The sequence below is a fragment of the Psittacula echo genome (genome assembly GCF_963264785.1).
Source record: "Psittacula echo genome assembly, chromosome: 1".
Classification (NCBI taxonomy): Eukaryota; Metazoa; Chordata; class Aves; order Psittaciformes; family Psittacidae; genus Psittacula; species Psittacula echo.
In genome coordinates this window covers 11,390,973-11,412,088 of record NC_137735.1, presented here as the reverse complement: position 1 = coordinate 11,412,088, position 21,116 = coordinate 11,390,973, and the positions used below count along the sequence as shown (strand labels likewise).

Below are 21,116 nucleotides of genomic sequence, written 5' to 3'. Positions count from 1 at the left end.
GTGACTTCTATAGAACATATAAAGCTATAGGGCTTCTCTTCTACATGGTTGATGGAGTTCTGGAAAACAGTAAGCACATAGGTATGCACTTCTCCTATGTGTCATATTGCCATATTCAAGAATAAATTTAAAATAATATAAGGTATAATCTTTGCAACAACACTTAAACTTCACCTTTCTTTCTTTCTTCCCTAAAGTTCAAATTTTCATTCCTATTTGCCCTGTTTTTTTTGTTGGGATAATTTCTTTTTTTGGTAGCTGGTACAGTGCTGTGTTTTGTATTTAATGTGAGAGTAATGTTGATAACACACAGATCTTTTAGTTGTTGCTAAGCAGTGCTTATCCTGATTAAGGACTTTTCAGTCTCATGCTCTGCCAGTGAGGAGGGGCACAAGAAGCCAGGAGGGAGAAGAGACAAGACACCTGACCCAAACTAGCCAAAGGGGTATTCCATACCATAGCACATCATGCCCAGTACAGAAACTGGGGGGAGTCACCCATCCTGCGACAGTCACTGCCCAGGGTCACGCTGGGCATCAGTCAGCAGGTGGTGAGCAATTGTGTTTTGCATCACTTGTCTCTTCCGGGTTCTCTCTCTTTTTCCTACTATTATTATTGTTATTATTATATTTTACCTTATTTCAATTATTAAATTGTTCATCTCTCAACCAGTGGGTTTTACCTTTTTTTGATTCCCTTCCCCATCCCACTGGGGGATGGAATGAGCAAATAGCCACATGGTAACCCTAGTACTTGTCAGCTGGTGTTAAACCACAACGCTGTTATGTGATGGCTTGTCACATTTTTAGTTTGTCTTCCCACTATATATTTTTTATCAAATACACTTTTTTTCTGTGCTGAGTTGACCTCATATGTACATGATCAAAAGCAGTTAGGCCCTATTAAGCCTGCTGGCATTTTGTTGTGTGTATCTATGGGTCATGCAAGTGCATTGCAAAACTTCACAGAACCAGCAGGATTTCACTATCAGTAGGTACAACCGCACTGGTTTTGGAGACAAGGGGAACCTCGCTTTGCTTTAGAACCTCGCCCAAAGAGTAAAAGCTTATTCCTCTGCTATACCTCTTCCAGAAACAGATGTCTAAGTGCCCTCTGCTGCTACCTGCTTGTATCACACCCGGCAATTTCTGTCACTTCATGCAGGCGGCCGAGACGTGTGTTGTATTTGTAAAATGCAAAAACGATTGGGCAGGGAAACAGAAGCTGGCTGGAAAAAGCAGTTCTCAAGGGTACTAGAAAGGCAGCCAGGCTCAGGGCTCAGGATGGACTTTGAACAATAAAGCACCGAAACTATTAGTTTGACATACTACTTTTTCTTTTTTTTCCCTCATTATCTTGATATATCTCCTTGCTGTATCTCTTTCAGCCTAATACCCTTATGGAGGTCATTTTCTGCTTCTGGACAGTCCGGACACAATAGAAGAGGACTGCAAGGTAGCATTTCTGCATGATTGCCACATAGTTTCTAGGAAGGTGCAGTTCTAGTACTGAGCAACAGGTTTGGAAAGAGAGCAGGTGGTGGAGAAGGGAAGGCATTGAGAAAGAGCATTTCAACCTGAAGCTAAATAAACAGACATTACTCTTCTAATGGGAAATGAGGTAAACCAGGCAGGAGTTCAAAGCTTCTGGCTCAGAACAGACAAAAATTTACATTGCAGGTTTTGCATCTAACTTTATTTACACTGTAACTCACTGGGATTGCTCAAATGAGAAAACAGAGGTGTTTGTAAAAAAAGAGCCTGTACTTCCAAAAAAGAATTCAATTTGTCTGTCCTCACATAATTTGGCTCCAAGAAAACAGTTTCAAAACTAATTAGGAAACCAAAACAGGCAGTTACAATAGGAAAGTAGTGAAAGACTGCCCCAAGGAATGGCATCAGTGTTAACTGCAGCCTTGCACTGATATTTCAAACTCTGCCTGAGGATGCGGCAGTCCTAACTCATGTCATTTGCAACTTGCAGAGACCTGCTGCAGCTTCACTAGAAACGCCGAGTCGAAAACCTCTATATGTGGAAGGTGCTCCTGCTGGTAACTCACATTCGCGACTGGACAACACCAATGTGCAGATCACGAGGGAGTACTTTCGTTTGCAGTGTATTACCGTTAATTATCCTCAATAACGATACTGTGCCATCATGCTGTCAGAAACACTCGCAAATGGAGAGCCGCTAGAAAATGAAATTAAGAGCTACCGATGGCAGTTGCCCAGAGAAAGGCAACACCGGAGAAGTTAAAGGCAGGGAAGGAAATCACTTTTTAAGAGTCCTTGAGGTTTCATTGCACAACCGCTATCGGAACTGCTCCACTTCGGAGCGGGGCCTCGCTCCTCCTCACAAAGAAAAAACTAAGTAACACACCGGTTGTACTACTAAAAATATACCGAGATCTGTTTCCCTAAGCACCGGGCAAATGTCTGCCTCCCAAGTCTGAGTCCGCTTTCAAGAAGGTGTTTTTATGCTGATGTACCGCAGCCGCTAGCACAATGATACCGCCCTCCCTCAAAGACACGCTATGAACACAGTAAGTGCCCAGACCACGTTCGTTCTGGACACGGACGGAGCTCCATGTCTCCTATCTGCAGTACCCGCGGCAGTTACCCACCGCGCCCCCCACGGCAGCCGCTGCGGCTCCCGGGCAGGGTAAACGGGACGCACTGCCCGTCCGCCGTCGCTGCGCTGTGAGGCGGACACCCCGCGGCTGCATCGCTTGGGCTTCAAAGCCGCGACCTGGGCTGAGAGGACGCCGTTCCTACCTGCGCCGCTGCCGTCTCCGTCCCCGCCTCAGGAACTGACGGAAGCAGCCTGCGACGCGCTCCGCCTCCTACCCCTGCTCGGCGGCGGGGCGGGCAATGGGGCCGGTGCGGACAGTGGGTGTGCGGGATGGCGGGTCCGCGCTGCCTCACGGCTTCTGGGCGGCGGTGCGTGTCTGGCTGGAAAAGCCGCAAGTGGCCAACAGGCGGCTATGCGGCGCCGCCATTGAGGTGGAGGGAACGGTGGCGCTTGGGGAGGGTGGGGAAGAGTCTCCTTCCTTCGCTGCCGTACGGGGAAGCGAGGAACAGGGGGAGCAAGTGCCGTCTGCCGGGGCTGCGGAGCTGGGCCGGCTCTGGAGGGGGATTTGCGCCCAGCTGTCACCGGGGCGCTGGCGTCTGCCGCCGCCCCTCACGCCGTGGGCTGGGCCGGACCCCCGCGCCGAGCTCCGCGCTGTCCTGAGGACGCTGCTGCCCCGGGCGCGCCCCGCCGGCCCGCGCGCCCCGCCGATGAAGGAGCTGGCGGTCCAAGGTGAGCGGGAGCTCGGCGACGAGGGAGGACGGAGGGCAGCGGGAGCACCGCCGTGGCTGGGGCGCGGTGTGTGAGGTGCGGTGTCCGCTGCGGGTCCGGCCGAGGTTGTCTCGCAAGTTAGATAGAAACCACTTTGTTCCTACTTGTGGGAGTGCAGATTTGTTATTGTCGTGTGCTTAGATATTATTTTTACCTCTTTTTTTCCTGCAGTGCTGGGAAATGTCGGGAGTTGAAATGCAAATCACAGAGGCCAAACGCCTGTAGGACTCCTGTTTAAATAACCCCATCTACAGTCTTAGGGAGGCAGAGTAAGGGGGGGGTGGGGGTGCTAATGTGTTATGTGTAAGGTGCTGCTAAGATCAGAAAAGCACTTAGGGAAGCTAGGTACCCTGCTCCTGAAGAAGAGGTGTAGAAGATGGCTGATCTTTTTGTCTTCTTTGAAGAAGCAAGAAGGGCTGTCATCCTGCATGCTTCTGCCCTGAGTAATGTGCCCGTACAAAAAATGCTGCTTGTGGTGCACACCTGATGATGGTAGCCTTTAGAAATGCACTTAATGAAAAGAGTAGGCAGCTGTGGCACCTGTCTGAGCAAGCTGAGCTGTTTGTGTTGACTTATTGCTTAGTATTGCTTAAAGGTGAAGCTAAATTTATTTTGGTTGAGTTTGTTTGGTTTGGTTTTTTACATTGTATGATGGTAATATGCTGCAGTAAATCCTACTCATTAAGAAACATACAATGTAGCAGTTGGCACCTTTGTAAGGTAAATTTGGAGAGAAGTATGGATGGGGAGTAAATTGTAATAGTAAAGCTTTGAAAAGAATCAGAATTCTGGAAGCAATGACATTTACAATTCAAAAAGACCTGTAGTCATTTATGGGATGCTCTTGGGGCCCATAATTCTTACTCTGATGCCTTCAAATAAAAAGGAAGTGTATGTTTTTTCTTTTGATGTTGAGATGTTCCTGAGCTACATCTAGAGAGCCTATCTGTAACAAAAAGCTTGGGAGAATAATTTAATTAGTAAAAATAAAATTTAAAAGTAAAGTTTAAAAAAAGTTAGAGAGGGAATTGGCTAAGGATGGGCCAAGATAGACTTAATGTTTGCTCTATTGCTAATTTATCCTTTCCTGTCTCAGAAAATTGTCCACTGAAATTTGGTTACTCAGCCAATGCAGCATTCTTGGTTTGAAGATTTGCATTTGTCAGAATGTTTTCAAAAATGAGAGCCAGTTATTCTGAAGAAGTCACCCTGAGTAAACGTCTAAAAAGATTTTTGCAAGTGTTTTATAAAGCAATAATGCATACATATTATGTGCCATAAAATACGTAAAAGTGAATGCTTTTACAGTCACTTTATAGGAAGGATATACGGAATAAGTTATTAAGATGAAAAATAAACCAGTAGCATGTGAGTACTAGGCTTTATCATGCAATTCATACTCTGCTGCAGTAGCTTTTTTATTTGTAAGTTATTTCAAAAGGACACAGTCTCTCTTTTTAATTGTGTAGGACTTAGTTATGCTACATATATGATTGATATTAAAGAATGAAATGTGGCAAAGTTGCAGAATATCTTCTTGAAATATAATATAGGCACTCAAGTGCATTGCCAGCGGTTTGTAAGCCCATTTCAATTCTTCCAGAATCTCTAGTGTTTAGAATCTGTCACTGGATATAAAAGTTTTATTCTAGACATGGTTAATACTTTAAGATCAGTAGTGTTGTTGCTGAACATATTAACATAATACATGCACCTTCACCTAAAACCAGATCCTATCAGGTTATCTGCCTTCAGAGTTATGAGATACTAATTTAGGGATAGATAATGTGGTTTTTACAGTGCCTAATCCAGGAACTCTGTTTGGGAAAGGTGCATGACAGGAAGAAGGTAGCTCTGCTCAATTATAATCGTAGAATCACACAATAAATAGATCCCATGTTTGAACATGGCGAAATTGATAGATATTAATAATATTGATTATTAATAGTGCACTGATTTTTTTATTCTTTAGCTTTTATTAATCTAATACCAGGGTTTTAGTTAATTTGGAACGTGCCCAGGATTCTGGATTTACTGTGGGGTAGGGGAAGGCACCAGTTTTGTGGTAGAAAAATCTCATTGTCTAGCTTTTACTTTATTGAAATAGGTTTAAAGAAAACAGTCTTGGCAATCAACCTTGGATGTTCTGAAAACATCATGCAGCAGTATGCTAAATTTGGGGAATTCAAACAGGATAGTAGTTTTAAATGTCAGACACACCAAGAAATGGATTTATTCTTAGCACTGTGATTTTTTTTCCTGTGTTGTCCTAGATATTGTTTCACTAATTTGCACTTAACATAGTGAAGAGATGAAAGTTTGGTTTGGTGCTAAAAAGGATAATTTGAACCATGGGATAACCTATCACTATTTATGTATCTTTTCAGATGTTTACAATGGAACTGTGACCTTTCTGCCCTTGGAGGAAAACAGTGAAGGAAAATACGAGATTAAAAAGTGCAATATTTATCAAATTCAACTTGTGTACATAAAAGATGAAGAATGGTAAGTGCTGGAAGCAAGAGAGGAAGGAAACCATGAGTTATGGCAAGGATCACACCATGTTTTAGTATTGGTATCTAGGGAATTTCCTGCTTGATTAAGTAAGTGACAGTAGTGTTTGTTAAACATTTACAATACCCAAAACAACACAAATCTGTTTCAACTTTGAATGTATACATTGAATGTACTCATGTGGGGTCTAGAAAAAAGTGTGCATATTCTGATCACGAGGAACTAGCAACGCTTGTGAGAGCTCAGGTTCTGAGAGTGTTGGTAAGGTTGAGGGTCAGACTAGAACTGCTGTGAACTTACTGAGCTAGTCATTGAAACATAGACCATTGCAGCTTGGTCCTGAGCATTTGCAGGCATAGCTCTAGTAAAATATGAGTAAAGCTGGAGATGATGAAATAATCAAACATACCAACTGATATTTTCCTTCTAAATTTTCTTGTTGTTTTCCTGAAAATTTCATCATTTCACTTTTACGAGTTAGTGTTTGCACATTTTGCTAAGTCAGGTTTTTCATCATGTGCGAGACTTTGGTCCATGTGTTAAATACAGCAAGGACTCTCATGTGCAGTGTTTGAATAGGCAGATATTAAGCTGTCTAACAAAATTCAGGGGAGACTGTTCCATTATTCAGTAACTTCACTGTTTTATTTTGGTTTTGTGTATTATGGATTTTCTTATTCTCCAGTCTACTTTTATATCTCTAATTTGCCTTTTTTTATCCACTTTATCATTGTATTCTTTCTGAGGTAGCTGAAATTGTGAAATACACTGTATTTATACAAAGTTTTTATTTTATTTTAAAGGTCTGTTTCTATTGTAGCTCCATTTCCAGAAAACTGGTTTTCAGATGGAATTACATACCCTAAACTATCATGGCTTGGAAATGAACTTTTGTCCAAATTGGCTAAATGGTCTGTGGAGCAAAAGTCCAGTGAGTTTAAAAGTACACTCTCGCTCATTTCTGTAGCAAAATACAGCAAGGTTTATCAAGACCTTAAAGAAAAATACAAGGAGATGGTAAAGGTAAATTTAGTAAATGCAGTAATAATATGTTTTCTTATGCTTTCCTATATTTTTCTGTAGTTTGTTTAGTGAAGCTGCTTCTTTCACTAAGTCCACAAGCAGTGGATTTAAATACGAAGTCATCCACACTAGGAAGCATACATAAAGCCCTTCCTTCTCCAAAAGCTTAGCCTGGAAGCAGCTCTGGATAACAAATAGGTTAAATTTACTGTTACTCAAATTTGAATGCTATGTTAGTATGTGTTTCAGTTAGAAGGGCAATGTTGTATTATTTTTTTACCCTGGGGATGCTGAAAAATGACTGTGATCATCTTAATTGCTGTATGAATTAATGCCTATACACCAGACTGTAGCTGCAAGCAAGAAAAATTGGGAAATGATTTTGTAAAACATGCTGTGAAAATGTTGAGAGGTTTTATTGTTGATATTTCTGCACTAATAGAAAGATATAATGAGAGGAAAATTGGACTTCTGGTTAAAGGTAATGGTTCAGTCTTTAGCTTTGCAGTAGAATTAGTGTAGTGTTGGAGCATTTTAATCTTTGTTTCGGTTCTCTCGTTCACAAAATAGGGATAATACTTTCTGTCTTCTTACTTCAGATTTTGATTCTTCATGTTCTGTTGTGCCACGATAATTCTATGTCTATTATGTTTTGAAAATACATTTACAAATGTTCATGTTATCAATGTTTCAGGAATAGTACAAGTATTTTTCTTCTGAGTCAAGCAAAAGGATGCATGCTTTGTTACGGAACAGCTGTAGCTGTTTACTTGATTGGCTGACAGCAGACATTCTTTATGCCACAATTCTTTTGTGTGACTCACAAAATCAGACAGTCCTTATTTATATTCTGTGTATATTTTTAATGAGATTAAAATACAGAATTCGTGAAGTGCAGAAACCTGTTGAAATGGATGAGTATCCAGATTGCTCTGAGCACTTTTTGAAGTAATTTCAGATGGTGCAGAAAATAATTTTTTTTTTTTTTTTTTTTTTTTTTAAGGTGTGGCCTGAAGTGACAGATCCTGAGAAATTTGTTTATGAAGATGTTGCTATTGCCACTTACTTGCTGGTAGGGAGCTGCCTTCCCTAAGATTAGTCTATAAGTTTCTATTGCTCATGAATAGAATCTGCCTACAGAAAATCAGTATTTTAATTTTATGCTTGTTGCATTTTTTTTAAATAGAATGACCTGAATTTGTTACAGGCATACAAGGCAAAAAGGAAGATATTGGGCAAAAGGGTGTGGGGTTTTATGGGTTTCAGTAGAATCCTAGAATTATAGAGCACCTCCTTTATGAAGACAGGCTGAGAAAGTTGGGGCTGTTCAGCCTGGAGAAGAGAAGGCTGTGTGGAGACCTCATGGCAGCCTTCCGGTATCTGGAGGGGGCCTACAAGGATGCTAGAGAGGAGCTCTTCATCAGGGACTTTAGTGATAGGACAAAGGGTAGTGGGTTTAAACTTACATAGGGAAAGTGCAGGATAGATATAAGGAAGAAGTTTTTTACTGTGAGGGTGGTGAGGCAGTGGAACAAGTTACCGAAAGAAATTATAAATGCTCCATCCCTTCACCAAAGGATGTTCAAGGCCAGGTTAGACGGAGTCTTGGCTGACATGGTCTAGTGTCCATGGCAAGGGGGTTGCAACTAGATAATCTTAAGCCCTAACTATTCTATGATTTGATGATCTCATAATTCCTGCCCCTCTCTGTAAACAGTTTGTGGTTTTGTTGTTTGTTTGTGGGTTTGTTTTTTTCCCACCTGTCAAGTTATTTTCTCTGTGACTACAGGGAATGTTTTCTGTCACATCTGCATTCTCTTCAAGCTCTCTCCTTTAATTTCCAATAACCTCTGCTGCTTTCTTACAGGAGAGATGAGAGCAGAAGTCTAAAATGTTTTCTTTTCTTGTCTTAGATTCTTTGGGAAGAAGAGAGAAAGGCAAAAGGGTTGACTAAGAAACAGTCATTTGTAGATCTTGGATGTGGAAATGGTCTGCTGGTTCATATTCTAAATAATGAAGGGGTAAATAGAGTGCTTTTAAAATAATAATTAAAACCCAGAGATAATCAATAGTTTTGTTATGTTTTCTTTTATCTGGCATGCTGATAGCCAAAATTAATTGGTGTTGCTAAAATAGGATTTTTGTCACTTGAGTTACCAGGATAAAATTCTAACAGAGCTTCAGAAACCTTTCATTTATTTATCTGTTCTTATTAGTGTAATTCACTTCAATTCCAGGCTAGTTTTTAGAAGTAAGACAGTAAGGGGGAAAATAAAAAGTGATTACATAATTTAGTTATGCTGTAGACAAAGCAAAAAGGAATGAGGAATCTTAACATAGAGATTCTCTCTAGCAAGATGCTTTCCATGAACTTAATTTTATTGAAATTGAATTCCATTTGTCACGCCCTGAAAATTTTTTTGTATATCTTCAGAAACAATCCTGTGATCTGTTAATTGTGAAAATGCCTATCAGTGTAATGTACTTTTGAGAGTGAAAATGTGGCAACAGCAGAATTCAGTTGCTTGAGGCATAGTTTCTGAAACAGTGAAGAAAGTGAGATTGAACAAAACCCAGTGAAGTTGAGTCTGTCCGTTTCAGAAAATTGTATTTTCTACTTTTGGGAGAACATGTTAAAGTGTGTAGAGGAAATTACTACCTCCTATTTGATCAATAGATGTCATTGGGAGTAGGAAAAAATCCCAAGTTGTCCTAGCATAAGTTTCTATCCTTGTGTGGCCAGAAAAAATTGATGTGCTGTAAATCGCTATTTTCCCTGTAGAGGTTTCTTTTCGTATGTCATTAGGTCATCACTGCTGTAGCACTGACAAACATTGTTGACTGGCAAGAAATCATGTGTGAGAGTTTTATGAGACTTGGTACCTGATTTTGGTTAGTTCTGCACAGGATTACTGAAATTCAGATACTGTAACTTATGCATTTTTATGTCTTGCTTTAGTTTCCAGTCCTATTTCCTCTTCTCATCAGTTCACACAGGGGAAAGTGTGTTTGGACTCCAGCAGCTTAATTGACTTCAGTAGTTGAAGGGTGTATTTTAAGCAAGAACTGCTTAGAGTAGCCCTCTTCCCTGAGCCCTGTGGGTGCTACAGCAATACTGGCCTTGGGATAGGTTTTGATATTTTAAAAGCAAATGAGAAGCTTCTACCCAAAATGGTGAGGCTGTGTTTCAGTATGTGTCTAAATTTTAGTATGAATGAAATAATCAGTGTTGATATGTACATTTTGTGAGGCTGTTTGACAGTTTCTGCTAAAAGTAGTACTTAAAAATGATACTTCTTCTTCTTGAAATATTTCAGCATTCAGGTAGAGGAATTGATGTGAGGAGAAGAAAAATATGGGACATGTATGGACCAGGAACTCATTTAGAGGTATTATGCAAATGTATGTCAATTTTGCTGATTTATAACTTTATTCATTTGTTCATTGCTTCAGGTTGTGTTAATGCAAATGTAATCAAACATATGAGGTTGCAGGCAGTTCTCTAAAGTGATCTGTGGGTTTGGGATGATGACGCACATATATCTTGTGGGACTGTACATTGTTAAGGAAATCAGGAGAGCAATGCTTGTATATTCGCAACTTCCTTATTTTTCAGCTGAGAAGACTGTCTTGATTTCCTTTTGCATATACAGACATGCACACCAGAAACAGCCTTTGGTTTTACTGGAAGTTCAGTATTAAGCAGCTTTGTTTGCACCACCGTACCTCATAAAGCATACTAATATCCAGAGTTGTGTGCTGTTTATTACTGAAAGTGATTCTGACCTTCTAGTGCTATGTGCTGTTTTGGGGACAAAATTGTTGAACCTCAAAGGAGCCAATCTCTGCTTTACTGAGCTTATGGTAAATAATAGCAATAATAGCCTTCATAAAAAAATGAACAGGAAAATGAGTCTGAAAGAGGGATTATATTTCAAGTTCCACGTTAACATTTTTATGAGCATAGGAACATTCGCAAACTCCCATGTGTTCTTGGTCAGATGCTTGTCAAAAGTGTGGTACTGATGAACAATTGCCCTTTGGAGGTGAGGTTCATGGCTTCTTGTTCTCCAGACTCCTGAAATTTCTCACTCTTCTCTCAAAAATTGGCAGCTTCAAATATATTAGAATTTTCCACCTGTAGTTGTTTTCTAGTAGTTTTGTTTAAAATTTAATTCAAGATGTCTTTGAATGCTAACATCTTGTGCTGAATCAGTAAAAGAGCAGCAGTTTTCACAGATGGGAGGTGGAGCTTTCACAGCCTTGTGCATCCTCCTCTTTGCCACCCTGCCATTTTGGGTGCAGATTGCCAAAACTGACAGATTCCTTTGCAGCACTCTGCAAGCAGATTGTTTCCTGAAGCCTTGCAGTACAATCTGAAACATCAAGCTGTGGTAAGCCTTCATTCTTATTACAGAATCGTAGAATCCTAAAATGGTTTGGGTTGGAAGGGACCTAAAAGGTCATCCAGTTCCAGCCCCCTGCCACTGGCAGAGACACCTTCCACTAGACCACGTTGCTCCAAGTCCCGTCCAACCTGGCCTTCAGCACTTCCAGGGATGAGGCGTCTGCAACTTCTCTGGACAGCCTGTGCCAGCGTCTCACTGTTACATTATATTATGTTAGTTCAGATCATACTAAATAGTATCTTCTCTTTTCCTTCCTGTTTTATATATCTGTTTTTCTGCCCACGTTTCAGTATGATGGAGATTGTTGAATTTTGGACATTCATTTCATATTAAGGTCTGACTGTTTACAGTGTCTCAGGTTTCTTGACTCATAAGGAAACTTTGGAGCATCAGCTGTCCCTCTCTGCAACATGAGGCAACAAAATACAAAAGGGCATGTTTTATTTGTCTTTTTAAAATTAAAAAAAAAGACTTAACACATGAAAAATCCAGACACAAAACAATAAAAATATGCAATATATATATATATATGAAGAAAGTACTAATTTATGAGGGAAGGAGTTATATAACAAACAGGAAGGGTAAAATGATTTTGCAAGGCTCCAGTAGCTACAGGAGCCACAGATGAAGAAATCACCTACTCACAGCTATTTGCTAGCCTCTAAGCTAATTTAGCTGTGATCTTTACTTAAAGCATGAGTTGCAGGATGAATATTGCCATCTGTGACACTTGCTGCCAACGTGAACAATATAAATGAACATAACAGGTGGTGTTTCACATTGCCAAACTGCTGTCAGACATGGTGAATAAAAATTTGATTACGGGTCACTGTCAAAATGTGGAGTGTGGCACTGATAATTCATCTATGCCTAAATTGAACAATGAAAACTGAACAGTAATGTAGGAGTAACTTATTTAATCAACTGTAAGAAAATCTTACCAAACATTTGATTTATCATCTATTAACCTGCCAAAAAGAAAGTTATGTATAATATCTAAAAGTATGTATACGTAAATAAAAATGGTTAGACATGTTGTATTTAGGGGGAGCAGTAATACACCGTACTAATACTTAAAACACCTAACATAGTGCTTTCTGAAGAGAGAAATTGGGATGTAATTGAGGTAGTCTGAGATTTCTGAAATTCTCTAAGTGTTTTTTGTTTGGTTGGTGTTTTTATTTATTTGCTATATAGATACTACTTTGTATATACATGTGAATTTAGAACTCGTAAAGCATGCATTTTGTCTATAGAAAGAGTATGGGCATCATTTTCAGGGCTTTTCCTAAAGGTCTCTGGAGAGTTAATTTAAAACTTTTTCTCAAATCTGCCCATAATTATTTTGAGATTCGTACAGGGTTTTGGAGAAGAGTATGTACTTCCATAGTATCAAAATCTTTAAGTACTTTCTTTGCGGAACTTGGTTCAAGGTGTGAAAACTATTCTGTGAGTCAGTACTGTGATGGGAAGACCTCTGTGCTCATGCCTCCTCACTGCATGTACATTGAAATTCCATGAGGCAGAATACTATTACAAAGCCCACCAAAGAAACCTTCTTTCTCTAACCTATTGTTTCCTATTTTTGCTCCTGATTTTGCATGTATCTAAGGTAGTTTTGGTGCAACTCGTCAGGGGATGAAATGGCAACATAGATGAGGGAAAGTGTTAGGCTGGGTTAGGTTTATTCTATGTGAATGATCAGGTGAGAAGGGTGATGTTCTGTCTATTAGGATTTGATTTGGGAAGAGTCTGTGAATAAAGAGAAAATAACAGTAAAGCTGTGCTCTGATTAGTTGCTATGTGAGTGCTAGGTCTGTAAGACATACCAAATGAAATAGCTTTCTGCCACATTAAGGCTATACATACATGTGACAGAAGGAGAATGGCAAGCAATCCTAATTCAATGTATGATACTTAATAGAATAGTCCAGGTTGGAAAGGACCCTAAGATCATCTAGTTCCAACCCCCCCTGCCATGGGCAGGGACACCTCGCACTAAACCATGTCACCCAAGACTCCATCTTTAGGGTGCCAGATATCTTTACCAAAACTGTTATTCCACTCTTTGTCCAACCAGTGTCACTAACTTACTTCTTTATAGCTGTAACAAATTCCTACCTGGCAAAATTGCAGATTGAGGGAAAACATTGCTGTTTATGGTTCTCATTCACCTTGCATTTGTAAGCTTTTATAATTTGTATATTGTTGCTTAGTTCTTTTATTAACAAATAAAATGGATTAAAAGAAACCTGTAATATAATTCACTAAATGTATTGTTTGTTTTTTTGTCATTTTTTGGTTTTGGGGTTTTTTTTTAGGAATCTACAATCATGCCTGGTGACACTCATCTCTTTCCAGACACTGACTGGCTCATAGGAAATCATTCAGATGAATTAACACCATGGATACCTGTAATTGCAGCTAGGTATCTGCAGAGGGATTGAAGTGGGAGGGAGGGAATTAAACAAACAAACCAAAGCATAATTACATGTGTGGGTTTGGTGTAAACTGTTACTTTGCTGCCACATTTGCTATCCTTGCTGCTTTTGATGGCAATTAATTATTTTTACATAATTTCATTTCCTGTGGAGAAGCACAGATGTAGTATTTACTTTCTTATAGAGTTCAGTACAGCATTTTGCTTTTCAAGTTCAAACCCCAGAACTGATGTGAATCTGTTGTTTGGTTTTGTAATGTGGTGGTTTTTTTGTTCTTTATTTGTGTGTTTTTTTAAATTGCTGTTGGTTCTGCCTTACTTTGAACCATTGTGCCCTTTGCAACCAGCTGCAGTAGCTTAATTAGCTGCAGCTTTAGTCCTGCAATCCAACTTGGTGCAGTAATTTGCTATAGCAAATACTTTGTGAAACAGGATTTTTGATTCTGATAATAGATCTACTAAAAGAGGGACATATAAATACTATTTCGTGCAGCTGTCACTTAATGAAAATTCCCGTTATTGTATCTAATGGGTTATTTGTTAAATTTGTGCATTCCTTGAAGTAACATTCTGTTCAGCAGTTTGTTATCCTTGTAGGTCTTCGTATTCATGTCGCTACTTTGTGCTGCCCTGTTGCTTCTTTGATTTCTATGGAAAATACAGCCGAAGACAAAGCAAGAAAACCCAATACAGAGAATATCTTGATTTTGTTGCCCAAGTGGGATTTGTATGCGGCTTTAATGTGGAGGAAGATTGCCTTAGAATTCCATCAACAAAGAGGGTAATTTTGGATTATGTAGGGCTTTTGTCTTTTTAATTATTGCTACTTTAAGCTGCTAGCTGTCTGAAGCATATGGATGTTTGTTCATTATTGTCCGAAGATCAGACTATTGTCAGTTGCATTGCTTGAGACAGTATGCTCTGCCAAGATAGTATAAACACTCAGAAAGGGAGGGTTTTATGATTATTTCTTTTGCCAGGCTGTAGGATGGAAAACTCATGAAGCTTTTTTTCTTTTTGCTTTAATTTTCGCAGCTGCCTGTGTTGCATATTTGAACTTAATTTTTCTGTTTTCCATGTCTATGAAATTCAAAGTGGAATGTTCTCAGAGTAGGAAGAGGTATCCAGCTTTAATTTTATAAATAACCTGAGGGCCAGAAGTAATCTTTTTGCTCTGTGCTTTTATGGCATGATGGCTTATGGTCTGATTACTGGATTTCTTCTGTGGCACCAATATTTGGAAACTGAAATCAAGAAACCCTCAGATGTTAATGAGCATTGAGTTTGAATGGATATCTCCTGTAGGTAGATTTAGAAGCCTGTGTAAGACGTGTGTCTTGGAAGGCCGTGTGTATGGGAGTCCTTTTTTTAAATAGTTATTTATCTGTTTCTACTAAATAGGTAAGCCTTATTGGAAAAAGCAGGACCTATCCACCTGCAGAACATGCTCTGATTGACAAGCAGATAACACAATATATTAATAATCGTCAGCCCTGTGCTGTGGTCATGTGTAACAGAAAAGTTGCATGTAAGGATCACTCTGATGTGTGCAAAGAAGCCAGCTCTGAACTTCCTGAAAATGAGACTGAGACTGCTGGTACAATTTGGATGCCTGGATTTCAACCCAGATTAAAAGTAGAACAAATCAGAAACTGTGCTTCCCTCCCTCGGGATTTTGTAGATGACGTGGTTCTCAGTGTGGCAAACTTGCTGTTAAATGCAACCTCCCAAAAATCATGTTCTGATATGCATGATGGAAATACGAATACCTGGAATCAAGGAGGTGAGATTGCCTTTGCTTTCATTATCTTTTGCTGGTAGAGGATGTCTTTTCCAATGCATTGACAGTTTTTAAACTTACTGAAATAGAATCATAGAATAGTTAGGGTTGGAAAAGACATTAAGATCTTCTAGTTCCAGTCCCCCTGCCATGGGCAGGGACACCTCACACTAAACAATGTCACCCAAGACTCTGTCCAAACTGGCCTTGAACACTGCCAGGGATGGGACATTCACAACTTCCCTGGGCAACCCATTCCAGTGCCTCACCATCCTCACAGTAAAGAACTTCCTCCTTATATCCAATCTAAACTTCCCCTGTTTAAGTTTTAACCCATTACTGCTTGTCCTATCACTACACTCCCTAATGAAGAGTCCCTCCCCAGCATCCTTATAGGCCCCTTCAGATACTGGAAGGCTGCTATGAGGTCTCCACACAGCCTTCTCTTCTCCAGGCTGAACAGCCCCAACTTTCTCAGCCTGTCTTCATACAGGAGGTGCTTCAGTCCCCTGATCATCCTTGTGGCCCTCCTCTGGACTTGTTCCAACAGTTCCATGTCCTTTTTATGTTGAGGACACCAGAACTGTACACAATACTCCCAAGTGAGGTCTCACGAGAGCAGAGTAGAGGGGCAGGATCACCTCCTTCGACCTGCTGGTCACGCTCCTTTTGATGCGGCCCAGGATACGGTTGGCTTTCTGGGCTGCAGACGCACACTGGCGGCTCATGTTCAGGCTGCTCTGAATCTCTTTTTTGCCCAACCTGTAGCTGTGCCTGGGATTGCTCCAACCCAGGTGTAGGACCTTGCACTTGGCATGGTCCAGTTTGGCATGACATTGAAAGGGAATTGAATTATATACGTATTAAATTGTTTCTGATGTATATGGAAATAGTTTTTTGCTCAGATCCTGCTACAACAAAATACTTCAGCACCAAGAAGTTTGTGGCCAAACTCTGTTAATCCATAAGAAAACAGAACTCTCATCTGCCAGCAAAGATCTGCTTATGTTGGAAACCCCATGTGCTGAAAGACATTTATAATTTATGTATAACACAATGTGAGTTAGCTGCACTGTTACCTGGAAACCCAAAATTTATCATACTCATCTGGGAAAGATGTCAAAAATGGTAGTAGACGCACTTGTCAGACTCACAATCGGTAGTAACTTTGTGTCTGGGTTGTCCTGGTGGTGGCCTTTTGCCATTTGCTGTGTACAGCACTAGAGAGGCAGGAATGCTCGGAAGTGTTCAGAAATGTTTAGGATTGTTCAGATGAGCGCACCTTAGAATCATAGAATAGTTAGGGTTGGAAAGGTCCTTAAGATCATTTAGTTCCAACCCCCCTGCCGTGGGCAGGAACAGACGCCTCACACTAAACCATGCCACCCAAGACTCTGTCCAACTGGGCCTTGAACACCACCAGGGATGGACATTCACAAGTTCCCTGGGCAACCCATTCCAGTGTCTCACCATGCTTACAGTAAAGAATTTCTTCCTTATATCCAATCTAAACTTCCCCTGTTTAAGTTTTAACCCATTACTGCTTGTCCTATCACTAAAGTCTCTAATGAATAGTCCATTCCCAGCATCCCTATAGCCCCCTTCAGATACTGGAAGGCTGCTCTGAGGTCTCCACGCAGCCTTCTCTTCTCCAGGCTGAACAGCCCCAACTTTCTCAGCCCATCTTTAATACGGGAGGTGCTCCAGTCCCCTGATCATCCTCGTGGCCCTCCTCTGGACTTGTTCCAACAGTTCCATGTCCTTTTTATGTTGAGGACACCAGAACTGCACACAATACTCCCAAGTGAGGAATGGTTTTTAGGCAATACCAAGAGCAGTACAGTAGCAATTAAAGGCACTTTTTTTTATTCTGCAATGTTCTATTGTACGCTAGGATGCTAATAAAGCATAAGTTTATAAGTTATTATAAGAATTATATATTCTTATAAGACTATTTTAGAATTGGTGTGGGGTTTTTTTGCTCTACACTTAAATACTAGGCCTGCATCAATTTTTTTTACAAAAGCCAAACCAAACCTACAACTCCTCCCTCTGTACTAAAACGGAACATCTACATCCATCCGTGGAGAATAGTAAGTTTTCTAACGTAACAGTCAGCTATAATTCTGTAGGAATCGTGTAAGAAGTGCTTTGAAGTGCCATTTGATTATGACATGATTAGGAATTTTTAGTTTAGTCTTAGGAAGAAAAAGAACAGATGTTATTAATTTTATAAGCATTTTCGCCACCATCTTTCCATTTTCCTCCATCCATTTTTATTATTTACTTACCTGTTGTTTGTCGTATGTTACTGTTACAGGATATCCCTTGAGTCATTTTCTTTACTCTAAATACGTGCATGTAAACGGTGCTTATTGGAATGAGGGTTATTTGTTACTACAAAAAAAGGTAGAAAATAAAAAATGCCTTACTGCGGAAATTCTGACTTGAGTCCTGTAGAATGAAAGCTGCTATTTTACAGACAATATACATATAAAATATGTATCATGCATAATATCAGGAGTACAGTTGATGCAGTACTGCATCATAGATTCTGCTCATAATCGTTAACTTATAAAGTTCTAAGAAAATTTAACTTCTACATATATATACATTTTGATAGTTATACCATTATTTATTGCAGAAAGCCTTTCCTTGAAAGAAGTAGCAGAACACTTGCATAAAGAGACTTTAAAAAGGCTAAAGAGTGAATATGGAGGCCTGCAGACACTTCTCAAGAACAATCATCAAGTATTTGAAGGTAAAGAAGGGGGTTTTGGTTTGTTTTTCTTTAATAATTTATTTTGTCTCCTCCATATGGAGTTAAATGCAACTGGAAAATTACTGTGGTGGTGGTGTGGTTTTTTGTTGTGGTTTTTTTTTTTTTTTTAACCACTTTCAATATCTGTCTGGCCTTATCAAGATCCACAGTGTAAATGCTGACACAAAATAAAACAAGTCTTCATGAGAATCTGTTAACTGTGAGACTTGATGTGCTTACATAGACTGTGATGGCATGGCAGAAGGAATCAATAGCAAGTTTCTGTGGTTGCCTGGGTTTGTCAATAATTGTTTTGTTGCTTGTATGTTTGTTCGGGGTATTTTTCCCCATTGCAGTGGTACGTTCTGTGTGGGTTTTGATGTGTGTTTTTGTTTGTTTGGATTTTTTGAGGGTTTTGTTGTGGGGTTTTTGTTGTTTTGTTTGGAGTTTTTTATTTACTTTGATTTTGATTTTGGTTGTCTTTCTCAAAAGTAAGGTCTAGCTTTGCGGTAATACAGGATCTTCAAGGTTTTATTGGTGCTAAGGCTGCTTCAGGTTTGAAAGTGGGTTAACTTCTTGTTTCCCAGCAGTTCTACATCAGTTGTAAATGTTGATCAACTAATCCATGGCAAGTAATCCTAAGAATGCAACCTACTTGCTTCCAGTGGTCATCTTAGGCAAGTTTGGCATTCACTAAGGATTTCTGTAAACTTGGCAATTACAAAATGTGAAGCCATACAGAAAACCTTTTGAATTGCCATCCACTGAAAAGAGCTGGTCACACTGCATTCATTAGGTGTCTGAATTGGATTCCATGTCATTAGGGATAGGTAGAATAGATTTACAACCTGTTAAATGGAATGAGCATTTTAATTTGGCATGGATGCTGTCTGCACATTACCTCTGAAGAAAGACTAGGATTAAGGCCATATCTTTCTTAGCAACTTACATCGCTTAGAAGCTCCATGGGGTTTCAGTAGGGACCGTTTGATTCTTTCCTTCACCATGTCACTTTAACAAGTGACTTCTATCAGCAAGTGGTCTACAAGGACATTGCTCATGCCAAAGACAACAGAGAAGAACATGGCTGAAGCTTTTTTGTCATTTTTTCTAAAGTGTATTTCTTTTAAAGTTAAGGAAAACAGATGGATGCACATACACACAAAAAGGGGCTTAGAGTGGCTGATCTGTGGCAGTTTCTTTTGATCTGGCATCTTGTCCAATACAGGTCTAGTTTTCTAGTTAAAAATACGCTTGATTCTAAATAGCAGTAGATCTGCTCGTTTTTCTTCATCGTTTGAGAGAGATGTTAAAGCTGAACACACTTCTGGATTGCCGTTGTATGAGTTCAGATCTATTTGTATATCACAGGGAAACCTTGAGGGTTTAATTCATCCAGGCCTAAATGTGTGATATTAAGCTTTCACTTGTTACCTTTGGAATAGCAGTTATCAGAATGAACGATGATATCAGTTAACTGATACGAGTGTGTGATACAGAAGGTATGATTGAAGCAGAATATGAAAGTAAGTAGAGTATGGCAACTTAGAAGTGGCAGATTCTTCCCTCCTCATTTTCACTGTTGTTTTTAATCGTTTTTTTCTTTCTCTCTTAATAACTTTTATTCTGTTTTGTTCACACATTTAAGGAGCTGGCAAAGGTTCCCAAATGTGTGTGTGCAGTTTATGGTCCTAATGCAGCAAATGAATTAAAAAAGTGCCCAAAGTGACGAATTATAATTCCCTGTTTGTTCATATGAAGGATAAGACTTGTCATTTCCTTGATGCAGTGTATTTCTTGGGTCAGTAAACCATTGCCTTTGCAAGAGCATTTCTGTGTAGTGAAAGTAATAGAAGACTTTTACTAGATTTTTACTGGTAATCACATTTCAAATGTGGGGCAATTTGAACACAGGAAGGATTACAGTTCTTGAAGTTGAAACTTCTTTGTCAGGATTTGCAATCTAAATTCAGAGGATTTTAGTCTAAATGATCCTAACTGCTGTATTTGAAATAAACTTCTACAAAGTTGATACAAAGGTGCCTCAAACTATTCAGCATCACAATAAAGCATCTCACAGGGAAAACAATCAATTCTGCTTTTAGACCATGTCTGTATCATCTTGCTTTGTTGTATAGTTCTTTCTATTCCTGTGCACATGGCACATTACGTTTTGCCTGAGTGATCCATTTGTAGAACATATATTTTATTCACAGACTGTCACTGTGCATTTTTTCCAGTATAATTCCCATGGCTGTCTATTAACAGCTGCTTTTTGTTTGTTTCTGAATCTTAGTTCTAAATGGGAGAGTTCATATTCGTGACTGGAGAAAAGAGAAACCGTCAAGGAAAACGGAGCCTGAAGTGAAACGCCGTCTTTCAGCTGAAGCATTTAAAACACGTCTCTGTTGGTTTTTCATTCATCATCCTGATGGTTGTTCTTTGCCTTCTGAATCTTGCCCGTATGCTCATGGGACTGAGGAACTAAGGCAGTCTCAGAAGATTAAAAAGAAGAAACATATACAGTAATAAAATGCTGCCACTTATGTTTAAACTGATGTACATAACCAAATATGCGATTGACTTTGGGACTGCCTGGTGCATGCAGATCTGTACAACAGGGAGAGGTTTCCCAATTCCTATGCATCTTATTTTCCATTTAATTTACAAGTTCTGTATTTCTCATTCTTTTATTTTTTCATTAACACGGGAAAGGTACATAGTAAAGTATGTATATACTTTTGGATTTTGTTACGGCTTGTCTAACATGCGTTTGTATAACTTGAAAAGTTTAAAAGCTTAATTTCCTAGGGCACTCTTCGTGATCCTCAATGAGATCAAAAGTACATG

The 21,116-nt window shown here is 39.5% G+C and overlaps 1 protein-coding gene across 1 annotated transcript; it reads left to right on the top strand.

The window, feature by feature from the left end:
* Positions 1-2,870: 2,870 nt before the first annotated feature.
* TRMT44 (tRNA methyltransferase 44 homolog) lies at positions 2,871-20,795 on the top strand (the record flags this gene model as incomplete). Its single annotated transcript, XM_080634435.1, has 11 exons — positions 2,871-3,300; positions 5,727-5,844; positions 6,657-6,876; positions 7,880-7,948; positions 8,790-8,897; positions 10,194-10,265; positions 13,607-13,713; positions 14,323-14,506; positions 15,127-15,508; positions 18,150-18,266; positions 20,563-20,795. 11 exons carry the CDS (start codon positions 2,871-2,873, stop codon positions 20,793-20,795), a joined length of 2,040 nt encoding a protein of 679 aa, XP_080490561.1.
* Between the last annotated feature and the right edge of the window lie 321 nt (positions 20,796-21,116).